The sequence below is a fragment of the Camelina sativa genome, chromosome 12, assembly GCF_030686135.1.
Source record: "Camelina sativa cultivar CO46 ecotype springtype chromosome 12, ASM3068613v1".
Classification (NCBI taxonomy): Eukaryota; Viridiplantae; Streptophyta; class Magnoliopsida; order Brassicales; family Brassicaceae; genus Camelina; species Camelina sativa.
In genome coordinates, this window is record NC_141891.1 from 2,836,562 (window position 1) to 2,851,838 (window position 15,277).

The 15,277-nt window shown below is 35.2% G+C and overlaps 2 protein-coding genes, 1 long non-coding RNA gene and 1 pseudogene across 5 annotated transcripts; 1 reads left to right on the top strand and 3 right to left on the bottom strand.

Moving 5' to 3' along the window:
* Positions 1–2,732: 2,732 nt before the first annotated feature.
* Positions 2,733–4,547, bottom strand: LOC104729805 (3-ketoacyl-CoA synthase 16 pseudogene; annotated as a pseudogene). The gene has a single exon (XR_015573987.1). The product of XR_015573987.1 is annotated as a 3-ketoacyl-CoA synthase 16 pseudogene (transcript).
* Positions 4,548–7,367: 2,820 nt separating this feature from the next.
* LOC104729807 (aldehyde dehydrogenase family 3 member I1, chloroplastic) lies at positions 7,368–10,642 on the bottom strand. 2 transcript variants are annotated; one of them, XR_015574538.1, is made up of 11 exons: positions 10,282–10,541; positions 9,895–9,990; positions 9,434–9,680; positions 9,273–9,341; positions 9,093–9,189; positions 8,796–9,002; positions 8,598–8,713; positions 8,409–8,513; positions 8,148–8,325; positions 7,821–8,061; positions 7,368–7,732 (listed from the first exon to the last, which is right to left on the bottom strand). XR_015574538.1 is itself a non-coding variant. In XM_010448814.3 (11 exons), exons 1-11 carry the CDS (start codon positions 10,332–10,334, stop codon positions 7,487–7,489), a joined length of 1,650 nt encoding a protein of 549 aa, XP_010447116.1. In that variant the 5' UTR covers positions 10,335–10,642; the 3' UTR covers positions 7,368–7,486. The 2 variants fall into 2 exon arrangements, 1 of the variants encoding a protein (XP_010447116.1); XM_010448814.3 differs by having other exon boundaries at positions 8,148–8,320; positions 10,282–10,642.
* A 293-nt stretch (positions 10,643–10,935) lies between these two features.
* On the bottom strand, positions 10,936–11,858 carry LOC147930127 (uncharacterized). Its single transcript, XR_015574539.1, has 2 exons — positions 11,687–11,858; positions 10,936–11,563 (listed from the first exon to the last, which is right to left on the bottom strand). It is a non-coding gene; the product is annotated as an uncharacterized LOC147930127 (long non-coding RNA).
* A 275-nt stretch (positions 11,859–12,133) lies between these two features.
* LOC104729808 (cinnamyl alcohol dehydrogenase 5) lies at positions 12,134–14,358 on the top strand. The gene is made up of 5 exons (XM_010448815.3): positions 12,134–12,541; positions 12,635–12,748; positions 12,842–13,069; positions 13,437–13,876; positions 13,969–14,358. The coding sequence occupies exons 1-5, from the start codon at positions 12,186–12,188 to the stop codon at positions 14,169–14,171; spliced, it is 1,341 nt and encodes a 446-aa protein (XP_010447117.2). The 5' UTR covers positions 12,134–12,185; the 3' UTR covers positions 14,172–14,358.
* Positions 14,359–15,277: the final 919 nt, after the last annotated feature.

Consider the following 15,277-nt stretch of genomic DNA (forward strand, 5'->3'; position numbering starts at 1 on the left):
GATGATCACAGCTCAAAATAAGGAGACCACAAATTGCAGATAAATAACCGAACGTGTCGACTGCACCATATCAGTCCATAACTAGAATGATAGGATCTAATAAAACGAGTTTGTCCGATACACCCACGCAGTTCACGAGGATGCAGAAGAATATGTCATACCATGGTACCACAACTTGAGTAGACTGAATTTGAAGCCAACCATATTTTGTGAATTTAATATTTTTTTATCCACCGACTTTCGTTATTTAATAAATTATTTTTAAAAATAATAAAATAATAGAAAATATCTTAACTGATCACATGAAATTTAGTTTTTTTGGTTCCCAAGCGTTTGTTTGAAAAGATACAAAAAGATCTCAGCCATCTCATCTAAGACGTATATTACGCTGATGTATTGATAGTAGAAGATATTGATCTCATGTGGTATTATAATCCTACTATATTAATTGAGAAGTACAAATATGAAACTAACTTTAAAATGTGTAAAAAATTACATTCAATTGCCATTAAAAAAAATTAATTGAGCTTAATTAACTAATTTCAATAAATATAATTAATTAAAAATAAAAATCACTCACAAATCAAATATTAAAAAATCTAAAAAATATTTTCTCTCTCTAATAAATTATGGACGAAATTACTAATTATTTTTTAAAAAAATATATAAACCAATCAAAATTTAAAAAACTAAGATTTTATATCCAAATATACAATACAATTATTTTTAATAACTAAATTCGAAGATTTTGTTAAGTTTTCAAATTATTATTCTCCTATCATCTTTATTTTATTTTATTTACAAATTGTTTAGAATTTTTATATAATATTTATAATTTAAAATGCATATTTTTCTGCATATATTGTGATTTGAATTTTTTTAAACGAAAATATATTACTCATTGTATGAAAAAATATGTGTTTTAATTTCCACATTGGCAGCTTGGTAAAACTAAATTTATATAAATAATAAATTAATAATTTTTATTTGCTCACAATTATAATATAAAAATTACTATTTTATATTTCACAAAATAATGATGCAAATACAACAAACAAACAATATAAAACTGTAGTAATACGTCAAAAATAAAATACTATAATATTCTAAAATAATTAGTATTCAAATAGATTAATAGATATAGATTTACACAAAAATTTAAAATAAATATTATCTCAAACAAAATAACTTTTTTAATAAATAAAATAATAATTTTTTTTCATTATATTATAAATTTTTAAAAAAATGTTGACCCGTGCTTTAAGCACGGGATATATCCTAGTTTCGTTTAATGAAGCAAAATAAAAAGAAACAAATTAACAGGGTTCACAAATCACAACATGGAAAAGCTTAATTCAGATGTTTTTCTAATCGGTAAAATCTAATGCATCCTAGATTTATTGTTAATAGTTAGGTATGGAAACTTGTTGACAAAAAAAAAAAGTTAGGTATGGAACCTTGCTTTTTGCAACTTGTGCTATTGACATATTTGTTGGACTTAACAATTTTTGTTGAAGGGTTTGGGTATTAATGTCTCTGCTCCAACTGTTCTGTTTTGTGATAATTAATACAATGGTCATCTAGTATCTAGCCAAGTAACAATACTTTTTCATTTTCCGAAAGAACCAAACATGTATAAGACAATTGATTGTCACAGGGTTAACGAGTATTTGAATGATAGTCTTCTGATCAAGTTGCTTCGTGTAAGGACAAATCTTCAAATACAGCTGATGTTCTCCAAGACCAGTTACGTCATCTCACACTCACACAGCAATATCGATTTGCTAAATATCCTCTCCCCATTTTTGAAGGGATATCTTTTAACATGCGTATGACATTATTGCAATTATTGAACCTTTGACTTTGTTAGAATGTCTACAACTACAAGTACTACACTACTACACCACTTTCTCGTTTTTACAAATGAGATAAAGAAGTTACATTTTTCCTTACACATAAAAGGCAAGTTACTAAAATTTGATGACACTTATTTGTAAGAAAGTACACGATATCATTTATTTGTGAAGTGTGAAACAAGCCCATTACCAGGCAACGAATCTTACCCTTATATAGACTTTATAGTCAACTAGAAGGGGTTGGGTAGTAGCATCACACAACATTAACAGAGATCGACGATACATAGAAAAAGGATAGATTACTTGTCAATATTTGGACCGACCAAGCCACCAAGGTACGATTATAAACCAGTACATACGTCTCTATCTCAATTCGTATCATAACTTTTAACGATCAAATGGGATCGCTCGATCGTTCTTTTAAATCTATATCGATCTCAACTGGATATTTGTGAAGACATTCTTCCCAAGGATTATTAGGGGAAGGCTTGACGTTACGAAGAGCCACCCAAACAGAGCTATTACCATACATAATGGAAAGATATTTGGGTCTTGTTCGTTTATTTATTTGGATGGACTATCTGAATAAACCATTCAAATGTTGTTCGTTTTTGTCAAAAAAATGAGCATCATCCAGAATCATTCACATGAATCATCTGAATGAGTTTTAAAATTTTTGGCAAAAATTTGAAACTCATTTAGATGATTCTAGTTGGACCATTTAGATGGAGATTGTTCATTCAAACATAAGAAGGGAATTATTGATCGACCATCCAAATGAACTATTTTTTTGTCTTGTTTGTTGGGTCATTTGACATTGAGATAAATCATTTAGATGTATCAATTAAATAGAATCATTTAGATGGAAATACTAAATGATGAAACAGACGGGACCTTGATAAAACTTATGTTGTAAGAAAGTACACGAGAATAATCTATATATGAACTGTGAAACAAATCCAAAACGGTCAACTATAGGAGTAGTACGTGGCATCACAACGTTAAAATAGATCGATACATAGAAAAAGGATATAGTTCACTTGTCAATATTTGGGCCGACCAAAGTACGATTTGTAAACCAGTCCATACGTCTCTCTGTCTTAAAACGTATCATAACTTTTAACGATCAAATGGGATCGCTCGATCGTTCATTCAAATCAATATCAATCTCAACTGGATATCTGTGCAGACATTCTTCCCAAGGATTATTAGCGGAAGGCTTGACGTTACGAAGAGCCACCCAAACAGAGCTATTACACTTGAAACCTGACCCCAATGCGATCTGCCAAATCCTATCTCCTTTCTTCATCCTTCCTTTGGCTTCTGTGTAAGCCAACTCGTACCAAATGGAACTCGCAGATGTATTACCAAACCTGTGCAATGTCATTCTTGATGCCTCAACGTCTAATGGAGTTAGATTAAGGTTCTTCTCCATCTGATCTATAAGCGCTCTGCCACCCGCATGGATACAGAAATGCTCGAACGCGAGCTTGAAATTTGGAATGTAATGCTTGAGCTTCGGGTTCAAAAACTTCTTTTTAACGAACCTCACAAAGAAGTGAAACTTCTCGCTTATAGGAAGAACAAGTGGACCCAAAGTTGCGATATTGATCTTTAGGGTTCTTGCAGCTACAATAGGTAGATCCTTTGACAAGGTAACCCCGACTGTGCCATCTTCATCCTCTTCTTGAGTTGCACATTCATAAGATCGGTCATCTGCTCCGGTATGGACCCGCACGGTCTGAACAAGCTCGTATTTGGCGCGTTTCCGATCTTTGGACCTATTAGAAAGCAAAATTGCGGCCCCACCAATCCGGAACAAACAATTTGTAACCAACATTGATTTGTTGTTACCCATGTACAAGTTTTGAGTGATGTTCTCCGTGCTCACCACAAGAGCATAAGAGTTTTTATGAACTTGCAACAAACTCTTAGCGACATCGATAGCGATGACTCCAGCACTACACCCCATTCCACCAAGATTTAAGCTCTTTATACTATCCCTAAGTTTAAACTTATTCACTAAGATAGCTGATAACGAAGGAGTTGGATTGAAAGTGCTTGAATTCACCACCAGTATACCTATATCACTCGGGCTTATTCCGGTGTTGCGAAACAGATCATCGACCGCTCTAATTATAACTTCTTCCGTCTCTTTACGCGACATAGCCAGATTCTGCTGTAGTGGCAAACAATGAAGACCTTCAGGTAAGTATGTCTCTTGGCCTAGACCGGAACGTTCTAGAATCTTCTCGCAGAAGTCCATCAAGTAATCAGACTCTAGCTTCCACGTGCCTGATTGTCGAACAAGCCTTACGTGGTGCATGATCTTCTTGATGCTGGCTTTGAGATGCGACGGTGGAAGGTAGCAGCTGAAGTCGACTAGGTAAACGGGTTTGGGTCGGGACATGATGTAAAGAGCCGACCCGAGTGCGAGAGAAATGGAGAATATGGTTAGAGATGCGAGGTTGTTTTGTACGTAGAGGTAAAAGGTTTGGAGATCTTGTGTGGAAAGATGAGACGCCTTCATGGCTATAGCAACCATTAACGGTAAGAAGCAGAGCTTGAAGAGACGGGTCATGAGGTAGTTGAAATAGATTTTTTACCTTCTTCAGCGGGGAATCTATTTTAGTGATATGTTTTCTCTTTAACTTCTTGTTGTGGTGTTTGTTCCTTCTGACTTGTCTTTTTACATTTATAGAGGTTTGATTGATTGAGAGAGAGAGAGATGAAGAAGTGAGAGAGACTAGTACTGCTCATGCAATGAATGCATATCGTAAATAAATAAGCAAGCGCACATGAACTATATATATTTCTTGTGATATTTTCTTCTTCTTTTGGTAATTACCTAAACCAAGATCAAGTATTGTTTTTAGCTTCAAACGTTTTTTTGTAGTTTAATTTCAGGTTCGATTTGTTTATTCTTGCATGAATTTTGATAATTATGGGTATATCCAGCTATTCTGTCTAATTTTTGGTACAGTTATTTATTAGCTAGTAGGTGAATAAAATCATTTCAGCCAAAAAAAAAAAAAGTGAATAAAATCAATCTTTTTTACCCGTAATTCCTAGGGTTTAGTCGACTAACCCACATGTTGCATTGTTGCTGCTAATCATAATAGGAATAACTTACTTGTTTCACGAGGTTTAATTAGAAAGAAAGAAAATTATGTGCAACTATTTACGTATAGAAAATTGAAAGAAAAATATGTGCAATTATTTACGTATAGAAAATTTAGGACATGCTAATATGCTATATGCGTTGTTAGGAATAATAAAAGTCTTGAGTTGTATATATAAAAGGAATCATAAAATCAATGTTGGAAAATGGATCCGAATGAAGGAATATTCAAATACCAACCTACTGCTTTTAGCCAATATTACTGTACCCAAACAAATATACCGGCCGGCCTAGGGGGAGGATGTGTGCCGATACGGCACCTGACTGGATCGGATGAGGGCTGAGTAAGGTGCTAACCTCATACATCCTTGTCCGAGCCATATGTTGATGAGTTAATTAATTTTAAACTTTTAAATACACTCGATCGCCACATTTAAGAAAGAAACAAAAATTGATATATACCAAACAAAATAAATATGGATGGACACTTTGCGGTTTGTCAGTTCACTCCCAACAAATATTAGATGCATGCGTGAGTCGTGACCATGCTTTTGGCCAAGTACCCGACCCGACTAGCAGATTGATTATCCTGCAAATTAACGACATCATATCAATTGTGTAGTAATAAAGCAACAGAAAACTCTCAATTATGGTCGTACAAAGTTTTACTATGTTAGTTGAGTGGTTAAGATTTAAATCATTTTTACATTTCTCAATGAAAAAAAAAAAACAAAATTTAACTCAACACTCTAGGTAGTAGCTAGTAAATGCGAGCGAGCAAACAAACAACCACCCTATCTGCTTCAGAATTCAGGAAAAATTAAGACACTATTGTCAGGTAACATGGGTTTTAGTTTTACCTTAAAAACCAAAATAAAAACATGGGTTTTACCTTTTTACCTTTTTCTTGGTAGTAAAGTCTATCTGTCTATCTATCAATCTTAGACCATGATTACTGGGAAATTCTCTTAAGAATACTCTTATTAAAAAATAATAAAAATAATAGAGAGAAAAGCATAAAAAAGAGAAACAGTTATTTGGCAGAGTAACTTGAGAATCGATGCTCACAACAAACAAGATATGTGTCATTTATTCAGTGGAGCAGATTTAAAAAAAAATAAATAATAATAATTTGTAAAAAAGATAATTGTCTTTACTTTTTTGAGTAACGGTTCAGCTGCTACTCGAGTAATGATGCTCTAATATTTCTTCTACAAGTGAAGAAACAAAAGAACTCAAGCATGCAAAAGTTATATATCAACGAGGAAAAAAATAATGATACCTAAATAAGTATAATTTCCTTTCGCGTGATATTAAGACATTAAATGCTATTTCATCTATCCAAGATAAACTGAATATGGGAATGGGAGGAGTAGATATAAGTCATTATGGGATGGGGCGCAACACAAATACACAATGCAAATTATATTCGATATGTTTGGTTATAATTTAAAGCGGAGGAATGGTGCGCAGATCTCAATGTATATATCTACTATTCCCTCCGTTTCATAATATAGGATGTTTAGAGAAATATTTTTGTTCATAATATAGGATGTTTTCAACTTTTTATGCAACTTTTAGATTAAATTTATATTTTATATTATGCAGACTTGTTTGTGATTGGTTAAACTTTTTAAAAGTAACTATTCCTTAATATGCGTGTTTTCACTAAAGCATCCTATATTTTGAAACGGAGAGAGTAGTAGTATAAATGTATAATGTAGAAGAGATAATATATGGTACTGTCCAAAAAAAGAAGAGATAATATATGGTTGTGGGGAACCATATTTACAATGGGTTCGTTACCAAACAATTAAATTGAAGATTTATGTTTGGTATCTTACTAGGGACTGTGATGTGTTGATAAATTTATGCTTGACATTATTGATCTTTATCTTAAAGGGTGGTCGTAAATGGTCCTAAGTCCTAACCAGTTTTCCTTTTCTCTTTATGAAATCTAGATCTCAAATCTCCATCATATCGGGAATTCAATACTATATTTACCCGGTTACAACAGTTGTTCTAAATAGTACTACTACATTTTCGGGATGTTAAATATCTCTCTTACAAACAAACAAAAAATAGTCCCTAGAGTCTAGAGGCTATAACATGTTAGATTTGGCTAGCCTATGTGGAGAATAAAGGTGGTGTGGTACTGGTTACTGGTTTAGTCATTTGGAGGAATCGAGGGATTGGCCGAATTGATCTTTCTGTTGTAATTTGGTGTGGCCATGATTAATACTACTTGATTTGTTCTACTTATATCCACCATAATGGAACGAGCTGTGGGAATGCCACGACAGTTTGCTAGTTGCTCACTTATAGAGTTTTTAAATATACATTAACCGAAGATGAACTCAAATGCTTATATTATAAGGTAAATATAAGCATTTTTAAGTATAACTTTTATTTATAACCTTTTCACATTGATCATTTATATCTCTATGGAAGTATTCAACTTTCTAAGCTTGTATAATGCCAGCAAGTTACAGTGATTATAACATGTTGATCATGATGAGTCTTGAGAGAACCCAAAGAAAGCCCAAATGGCAGCAAATATGTTTGAAGAGAGCAAAGCCTTCAGCACCATCTTCTTTTTCTGTGTGTAAGGAGGATATCTAAGATCCGCATCCCCGGAAAAGCTTCGGTAAAGAACACCTTTCTTGTGGCTAAACGTCTCATACGAGAATTTCCCATGGTAAGCCCCGATCCCGCTCTCCCCGACCCCTCCAAATGGTAGATCTTTTAGAGTTACCTGCAGAGAAAACATACCATCTTTAATGAGAGCTTTTAGCATAATGGTAAACAGAACATTGGTTTTATATGACAAAAGACGTAGTTACGTGTAAGACGGTGTCATTGATGCTAATTCCTCCTGCAGACACACCCTGCACGAATTGTTCCTGCAACTCTTTGTTGTTTGTGAAGAGATACGCTGCTAAAGGCTTTGGCTTTGAACGTATAACCTGAAAGCCATCTTCAATCTTTTCAACGGTAACTATAGGAAGTAATGGTCCAAATATCTCTTCTTGCATTATGGAAGATGCTTCCGGCACATCCACTACTATCGTTGGAGATATTTTTCTGTAAAAGAAATTACAGAATACGTGATTAGTTAGTTTTGATCCCCATGAACAAAATTTTAATCGAATGCAAACATATTCTCTCACAGCTTCTCTTCGATCGTTTGGCCTCCATGAACAATTTTGTTGGCGACTCCATTCTCTTTTAACATACTCTCCAACCGTCTGAAGTGGAAAGAGTTCACAATCCGTGACAGGTCCTTTGATTCTAATGGTGTTTCCCCAAAAAATGTATTCAGTTCAGTCTTCAGAGCATCTATCTGTACTGCATGAATTGCATCAGCAAACTTGAAAGAGAAAAAAAAAGAGCATTGTGATTCATTGGCTTTTATATCAAGTAGCCTTTACCAATTTCAATGCAAAATCCTTTGTTGTGATCACGTAATCGACGCCAATGCAAGCCTGTCCATTGTTACAAGCCCATTTCCCTGCGATAATCCTCCTAGCAGCCACCTTGAATCACAACACCAAGATTAGTGTATGCAACTTGCATTTATTTATTTATTTTATGCTTTAGAAGCTAAGATAGATCTTAACTTGTAGATTAACATCTGAATCAACAAGAGCTGGGCATTTTCCACCAAGTTCTAGAACCACTGGAGTAAGATTCCTCGCAGCTGCAGCCATTATAATGCGAGCAACTCTTGCTCCACCTAAAAAACACTTTTAACTATTTAAAATCATGTTTTGTTGAGAGCCTAATCAAAATTTCAAAGATTGTTAAAAGAAACAGACCAGTGAAGAATATCTTGTCCCATTTTTGATCCAGTAGTGCCGTAGTTTCAGGGACTCCTCCTTCGATAACTCTGATTGTTGTTTTGTCCAAGTATTCACTGAACAACTTTGCTAAAAGAGCAGATGTTGCTGGAGCAATTTCAGAAGGTTTTAGCACAACCGCATTACCAGCTGAAATAGCTCCAATGACTGGCTCAACAGACAATACTGGGAAAAAGAAAAACACCAAGAAGACATATAAAACTTTAGATTTCCACTAATGAGACAAAATGTTCAAAAAGAACAAACTGAGCTTACAGAAAGGGAAATTCCAGGCTGAGATAACCAAAACAACTCCAAGTGGTTCTGAGACAATTTGTGCAGACGAGGGAAATGTTGTCACAGAAGTTTCGACCTGAAAGGTCCATAGATGAGGCAAGTGGTTTAGAATGGGAAACATATTCGATGAAGCAACAAAGCTTATAACAGTCTAGTTACCGTTTCTGGAGTCATCCAGTTCTTCAACTCTTTGATTGCAAGCGTACATGATGTCTTTGTATTCGAAATCTGAGAATACAAAGATAACACAAAAGTGATTCAACAGTGGAACAACTGTAATGTAGACAAGAAAAAGGACACTGAAAGTAAATGTAGAAAACCTCAGCTAGAAAAGCTTCAAGCTCAGGTTTGGAAAGATCTTGATACAAAGCTTCGGTGATGCATTTCTCCTTCTCGTCAAGCATCCTGGAAATGTTTTGAAGCTGAGAGATTCTCCACTCGTAGCTCTTTGTTCTCCCAGTGTTGAAGTTGTTTCTCAGCTCATCTACAAGCAAAGCTGCTTCTTTCCCATTAAAACCTGATGTGTTGTGCTCCTTTACAACCGCAGATAGTGTTGCATAGCAAGTACTGACTCCACAGACCAAAAACCGCAATGAGAAAACGTGAATTAATTCTCCCAACTATACTATTGCATAAAGTTCACTACTGTTAATGGTAGTAGCATAGTACTGTACTTTAAAATCGACTTTAACAAAATAGAAATGTAATCATCAGGTGATAAAAACCACTTTTTGTGAATTATAGATATGTAAACAATGAATATAAAAAAAAAGGTGCTCACAATTTCAAGCGATAAGGTAAGCAAGTAGTTTTGCTGCAATATCCTCTACCATCACCAGCAGATAACACAAAGGGTGAAGTTGCTGCTACGTTTAATCTGCAACAAGAGAGGCCATTTCGTTATGCAATCTGGTTTTAAAAACATGGTTCCAATTAGATCTGACTCTCTTTGTAATCTCTATCATATTGATTGACCCAATCATTCACGGAACCATTTGATTGTATCAAACAGTAACTTCTTGAACAATTTCAACTAAAAAGGTCACTCTTTTATACATAAAAATGAGAAACCCAAAACGCAATTCAGATAAAGAGAGAGGCTTTGATTGGAAGAAACAGAATTGAACAACTCTAATCTCAATCTGATAAGCAAGTTTTCAAATTGTACCTGGTACGAGTGGCAAAACAAAGGGTATGATTCATCTCTAGAAGCTTTGTCATATTTTAGTTTGGGTTCAATTAAAAAGAAAAGAAAAAAACTCAAATTGGAGACAACAATGGTGTGTTAGTTAACTCATAGTATAAGAGAGAGAGAGAGAGAGAGAGAGAGAGGAGACGTTGAAGGGTGTGTGTGTGTGTGTGGTCGTAAGAGAGACGTGTAGAAGAGACAAATTATGTTTACTACAGCCACAAAGGCCGCTCATGTGTATATTTTCAAAGAAACTCCGACATTATAACATGAAACGGCTCATGCTGCTGTCTGTGACTGCGTGTGACGACGCTCTTTGGGTTTTGCGAATGTTTTATTTTAATTGGACGGTCGATTTTGTTATTGGGCTTTATGAAGCCTTTTTCACACACTCTTTATGCTTTCTTTTATTTTTTTCTCAACTGTTACTCTTTCTTTCTGCATCATTTAAAAGAAAAGGTGCTACACCAACATTGTATCAGCAAAACTGTTGAATTTCTTAACATATTTTACAAGCGGTAAAAATCTAAATTAGAATCCATATGTAAAGAATTTATATAGTTTGAAAGAAAAAAAACAAACTTTGCTTTTTTACCAACAAAACTCATCATTCTCGTTCTGTAAAAGCAAACCTTCAACAACAAATCACTCTTTTTTCTATTATTATTGTTCATGACTAGTAAGTATCTTTGCGACGCCTACGTCGTTCTTTATCCTCGGTGCATTTTGTATTTGTAACGAATCTAACGATGGAGAAAAGAAGAAGAAGAAGAATGACTAGTGGAGAAGAGGCAAAAGAAAAGAAGATTCTCTTCTCTCGCCCAAGAAACAAAGATATTAAAAGGGTCGACGGAAACATTAAAACTCCGCATGCATGCAGTCGATTGAGTCATTCAGTATGAGTCGGCGCGGGATAATACATGGTAAGCCCATCCTCGGTGTAGGCACTGCAGCCATCTCGCCTGTCATAGACTCTGACTGGGGGATCTGGATAATCAATGGTAAGATCACCATGACCGACAGGGGGACGGGGAACGACTTCATAAACCCCAGGACTGATGTACTTCATTTTTTTCCGAATCTCTGACAACTGGATAATCTTTGGGGATTTTGTCAGCTATTTCTCCAATACAACATATGATCAAGCACTCTCTCCCTTCTCTCTTGTTCATCCACACAACTAGCAAATGGCTCACTTGCGTAAAGGTCGTCGAATTCTTCTTTGCTACGCCTATACTCGTCGTCGTAACCATATTGTGTCCTGCATGTGTCCAGAGATCGAGATCGAAACCAAATATATATTACAAGGGAAAAAAAAAAGACAACATAAATAAATAGCAACAATACTAATTAATTATAACAAACGATCGAGAGAGACTACTACCTAAAACCTATCATCATATTCATATAGTCGACGAGATTCGAGAGACCAAATTAAGAAGGGATTTGTAAAAAACTAATTTTGTTTTCCTAATCCTAGTTTATCTGGGCCGTCAGTGGGAGTGGGAGCGTATTCACATATGATCTGGGCCGTCAATACTATAGTTGCATTGAATGAACAACACGTGGCCGAACAACTATGACTTTGTAAACCGAGCAAAGCAACACACCCGATTCGATTAGACCCCACAAACAAAGGGACTGGTTTGTTCACCAACCCCCGTGGACCCTCTTTTAGCTGACGTGTCCACATCAATTAGGGGATTTATTTCCTTCCTTTCAAAGAACAAAACTTTATATTAAAAAGAGAAAAATACAAATGTGTTATTAATATAATTCCTTATATTCTTATTATAAAATTAATAATGGTAAGATATTTCATTTTATGGTTTCTTAAAATTTTCACACCTACATGTCCAGCAAAACCACATCCATATATATTTATGATTAAACAAAAAAAAAAGAAAATCTTTTCTAGAAGGATACAAAAGCTTTTGGCTAAAATTGTCAACAAATATACACAAAAATGTACACTCAATATTTTATATAAGCCACCAAAAAATGTACGCTTTTGCATATTATTTCATCACACATACGCATGCGTTACGTTTCCCACTTTCTCTCTATATATTTATTTATATATCAATATCACATCACAACAGCAAAAGAGTGAAAGCAGAGAGATCAACAAAGAAAGAAGCAAACAGAGAATGGGAGTAATGGAGGCTGAGAGGAAAACAACTGGCTGGGCTGCCAGAGACCCATCTGGGATTCTCTCTCCATACACTTACACTCTCAGGTTCATTTTCTTTACTTTCGATCGATCTTTTGAGTTTTCTTGTTTTTTTTTTTTCAGTTTGGTTAAGTTTTTTTTTTTTTCTGATGATTACAGAGAGACTGGAGCAGAGGATGTACGCATAAGAATCATTTGTTGTGGAATCTGTCATACTGATCTTCATCAAACCAAAAATGATCTCGGCATGTCTAACTACCCCATGGTTCCTGGGTAACAACTTCTTCTTTCTTCTTCTTCTTCTGATGATGCAAATGGGAATATAATATTGAATCTGAACTGGATGAGTTGATGTTTTTTCATCAGGCATGAGGTTGTAGGAGAAGTAGTTGAGGTGGGATCAGATGTGAGCAAGTTCACCGTAGGGGATATAGTCGGTGTTGGTTGTCTCGTTGGATGTTGTGGAGGTTGTAGCCCCTGTGAGAGAGATCTGGAACAGTACTGTCCCAAGAAGATTTGGAGCTACAATGATGTTTACATCGATGGTCAGCCCACACAAGGCGGCTTCGCTAAAGCCACCGTCGTTCACCAAAAGTAATTTCTCTTTTTTTCTTTCTTTCTTTACTTTATCATCTTCATAAATTAATTGATTTAGGTTTTGATTTGATTCGTGTGATCTTGAAATTTAGTGATAATAATCTCGTGCTATCTGATAAGTGATTTTAGTTTGAATTCGATTGGTGTTGTTCAACTAACGATTTTGGCATATTGTATTAAGTATTAACTACACATAAAGTTTCTCAAGATTTTGTTTTTAATATTAAATCAAAGATCTGCATATGAATGTGAATTTATTTAATAATTCAAAACGGATCTTTAGGTTTGGGTTACGGTTTCTTGAGGAACAGGTTATGTATGTGCATAGGGCTAAAACCTAAAGCTCAATTTTTTGTGCGTTCAGATTTGTGGTGAAGATTCCAGAAGGAATGGCGGTTGAGCAGGCTGCTCCGCTACTATGCGCTGGTGTGACAGTGTACAGTCCACTGAGCCACTTCGGTCTGAAACGACCAGGCCTAAGAGGAGGCATACTAGGGTTAGGTGGGGTTGGTCACATGGGTGTGAAAATAGCCAAAGCAATGGGTCACCATGTGACTGTCATAAGCTCATCAAACAAGAAGAGAGAAGAGGCTCTGCAAGATCTTGGAGCCGATAATTACGTGATTGGATCCGACCAAGCGAAGATGAGCGAATTGGCTGATTCCTTGGATTACGTTATTGACACGGTTCCCGTTCATCACGCACTTGAGCCTTATCTGTCTCTGCTTAAGCTTGATGGGAAGCTCATTCTCATGGGAGTCATCAACAATCCTTTGCAATTTCTCACTCCTCTGCTTATGCTTGGTGAGTCACTTTTATAAACCACTGATCTTAGTTAATGATTGTGATTTTGAGGATTATTAATTAATTGGGGATAATGATGATGATATAATTAGGGAGGAAAGTGATTACCGGGAGTTTCATAGGGAGCATGAAAGAGACAGAGGAGATGCTTGAGTTCTGTAAGGAAAAGGGTTTGAGTTCAATGATAGAAGTTGTGAAGATGGATTATGTTAACACTGCGTTTGAAAGACTCGAGAAGAACGATGTGCGTTACAGGTTCGTCGTTGATGTCGAAGGAAGCAAACTCGACGCTTGAACCTATGAAATTCGAGGCTTTTTACATACTCGATTTAATTAGACAATCTTCTGTTTGTTTGTCAGCCTTTTCAATGTTGTGTCACTATTTTTCATGAGAAAGTGGTCAAAAATATTATAATATTGGGCAAAAAAATATGTGTTGTGTGAGCATTTTTGATATTCATGAATGGTTTGATGTGTTAAAATACGTTTCCAACTACAAAGTACGACTTGGACAATGTTTGATGTTGATGAAACTTGAGGCGAGTGTTTGTCTTGACAACAAGATGTCACTATGCATCTTTTCTTTGGTGTGGTGTCATGTCGCCAGTGAATATGCATGTATTACTATATAATAGAACATCGCGCGTTGATTATAAATATATATATATATATATATATAATTGGTGGTGCAAATTCGAAGTATGCAAATTAGTCAAATGCATAGTTGGTAGATATGGAGACGTACTCTCGGTGCTACGTCCGAACTTCTTTGGGACCAGACAAGATAGCACGGCGTTAATATTTATCTTTAAAGTCGATAATTCGTTACCCTTTTGGGCTTTATATACGATTTCCACTTCTTTACGACTAGTGGTTGGATGAATGTTTGATAATTCTAAAATTTCAGATTAGAAAAATGAGAAATGAAATTTATATATAATAGCAAACCCACTTTTTGTGTCAACTTTTAATCCAACGGATGAAATTAGTTACAGTTTTAATCCAACGGTTTAAAATTATTAATCGTGTCTTTTCGTCGCACCTCCATCTTTCAAAAGTCACACTTCTTAGTTTTTGCATCTCTTTGTTGTACCTCTTGGTTTCAAAAATCACATCCATTATTTTTTACACCTTTTAAATCACACCTCTTAGTCTTTGCATCTCTTTATTGTATCTCTTGGTTTCAAAAATCACATCCATTAATTTTTACACCTTTTAAATCACACCTCTTAGTCTTTGCATCTCTTTGTTGTACCTCCTGGTTTCAAAAATCACATCCAGTAATTTTTACATCTTTTAAATCACACCTCTTAGTCTTTGCATCTCTTTGTTGTACCTCCTGGTTTCAAAAATCACATCCATTAATTTTACACCTTTTAAATCACACATCTTAGTCTTTGC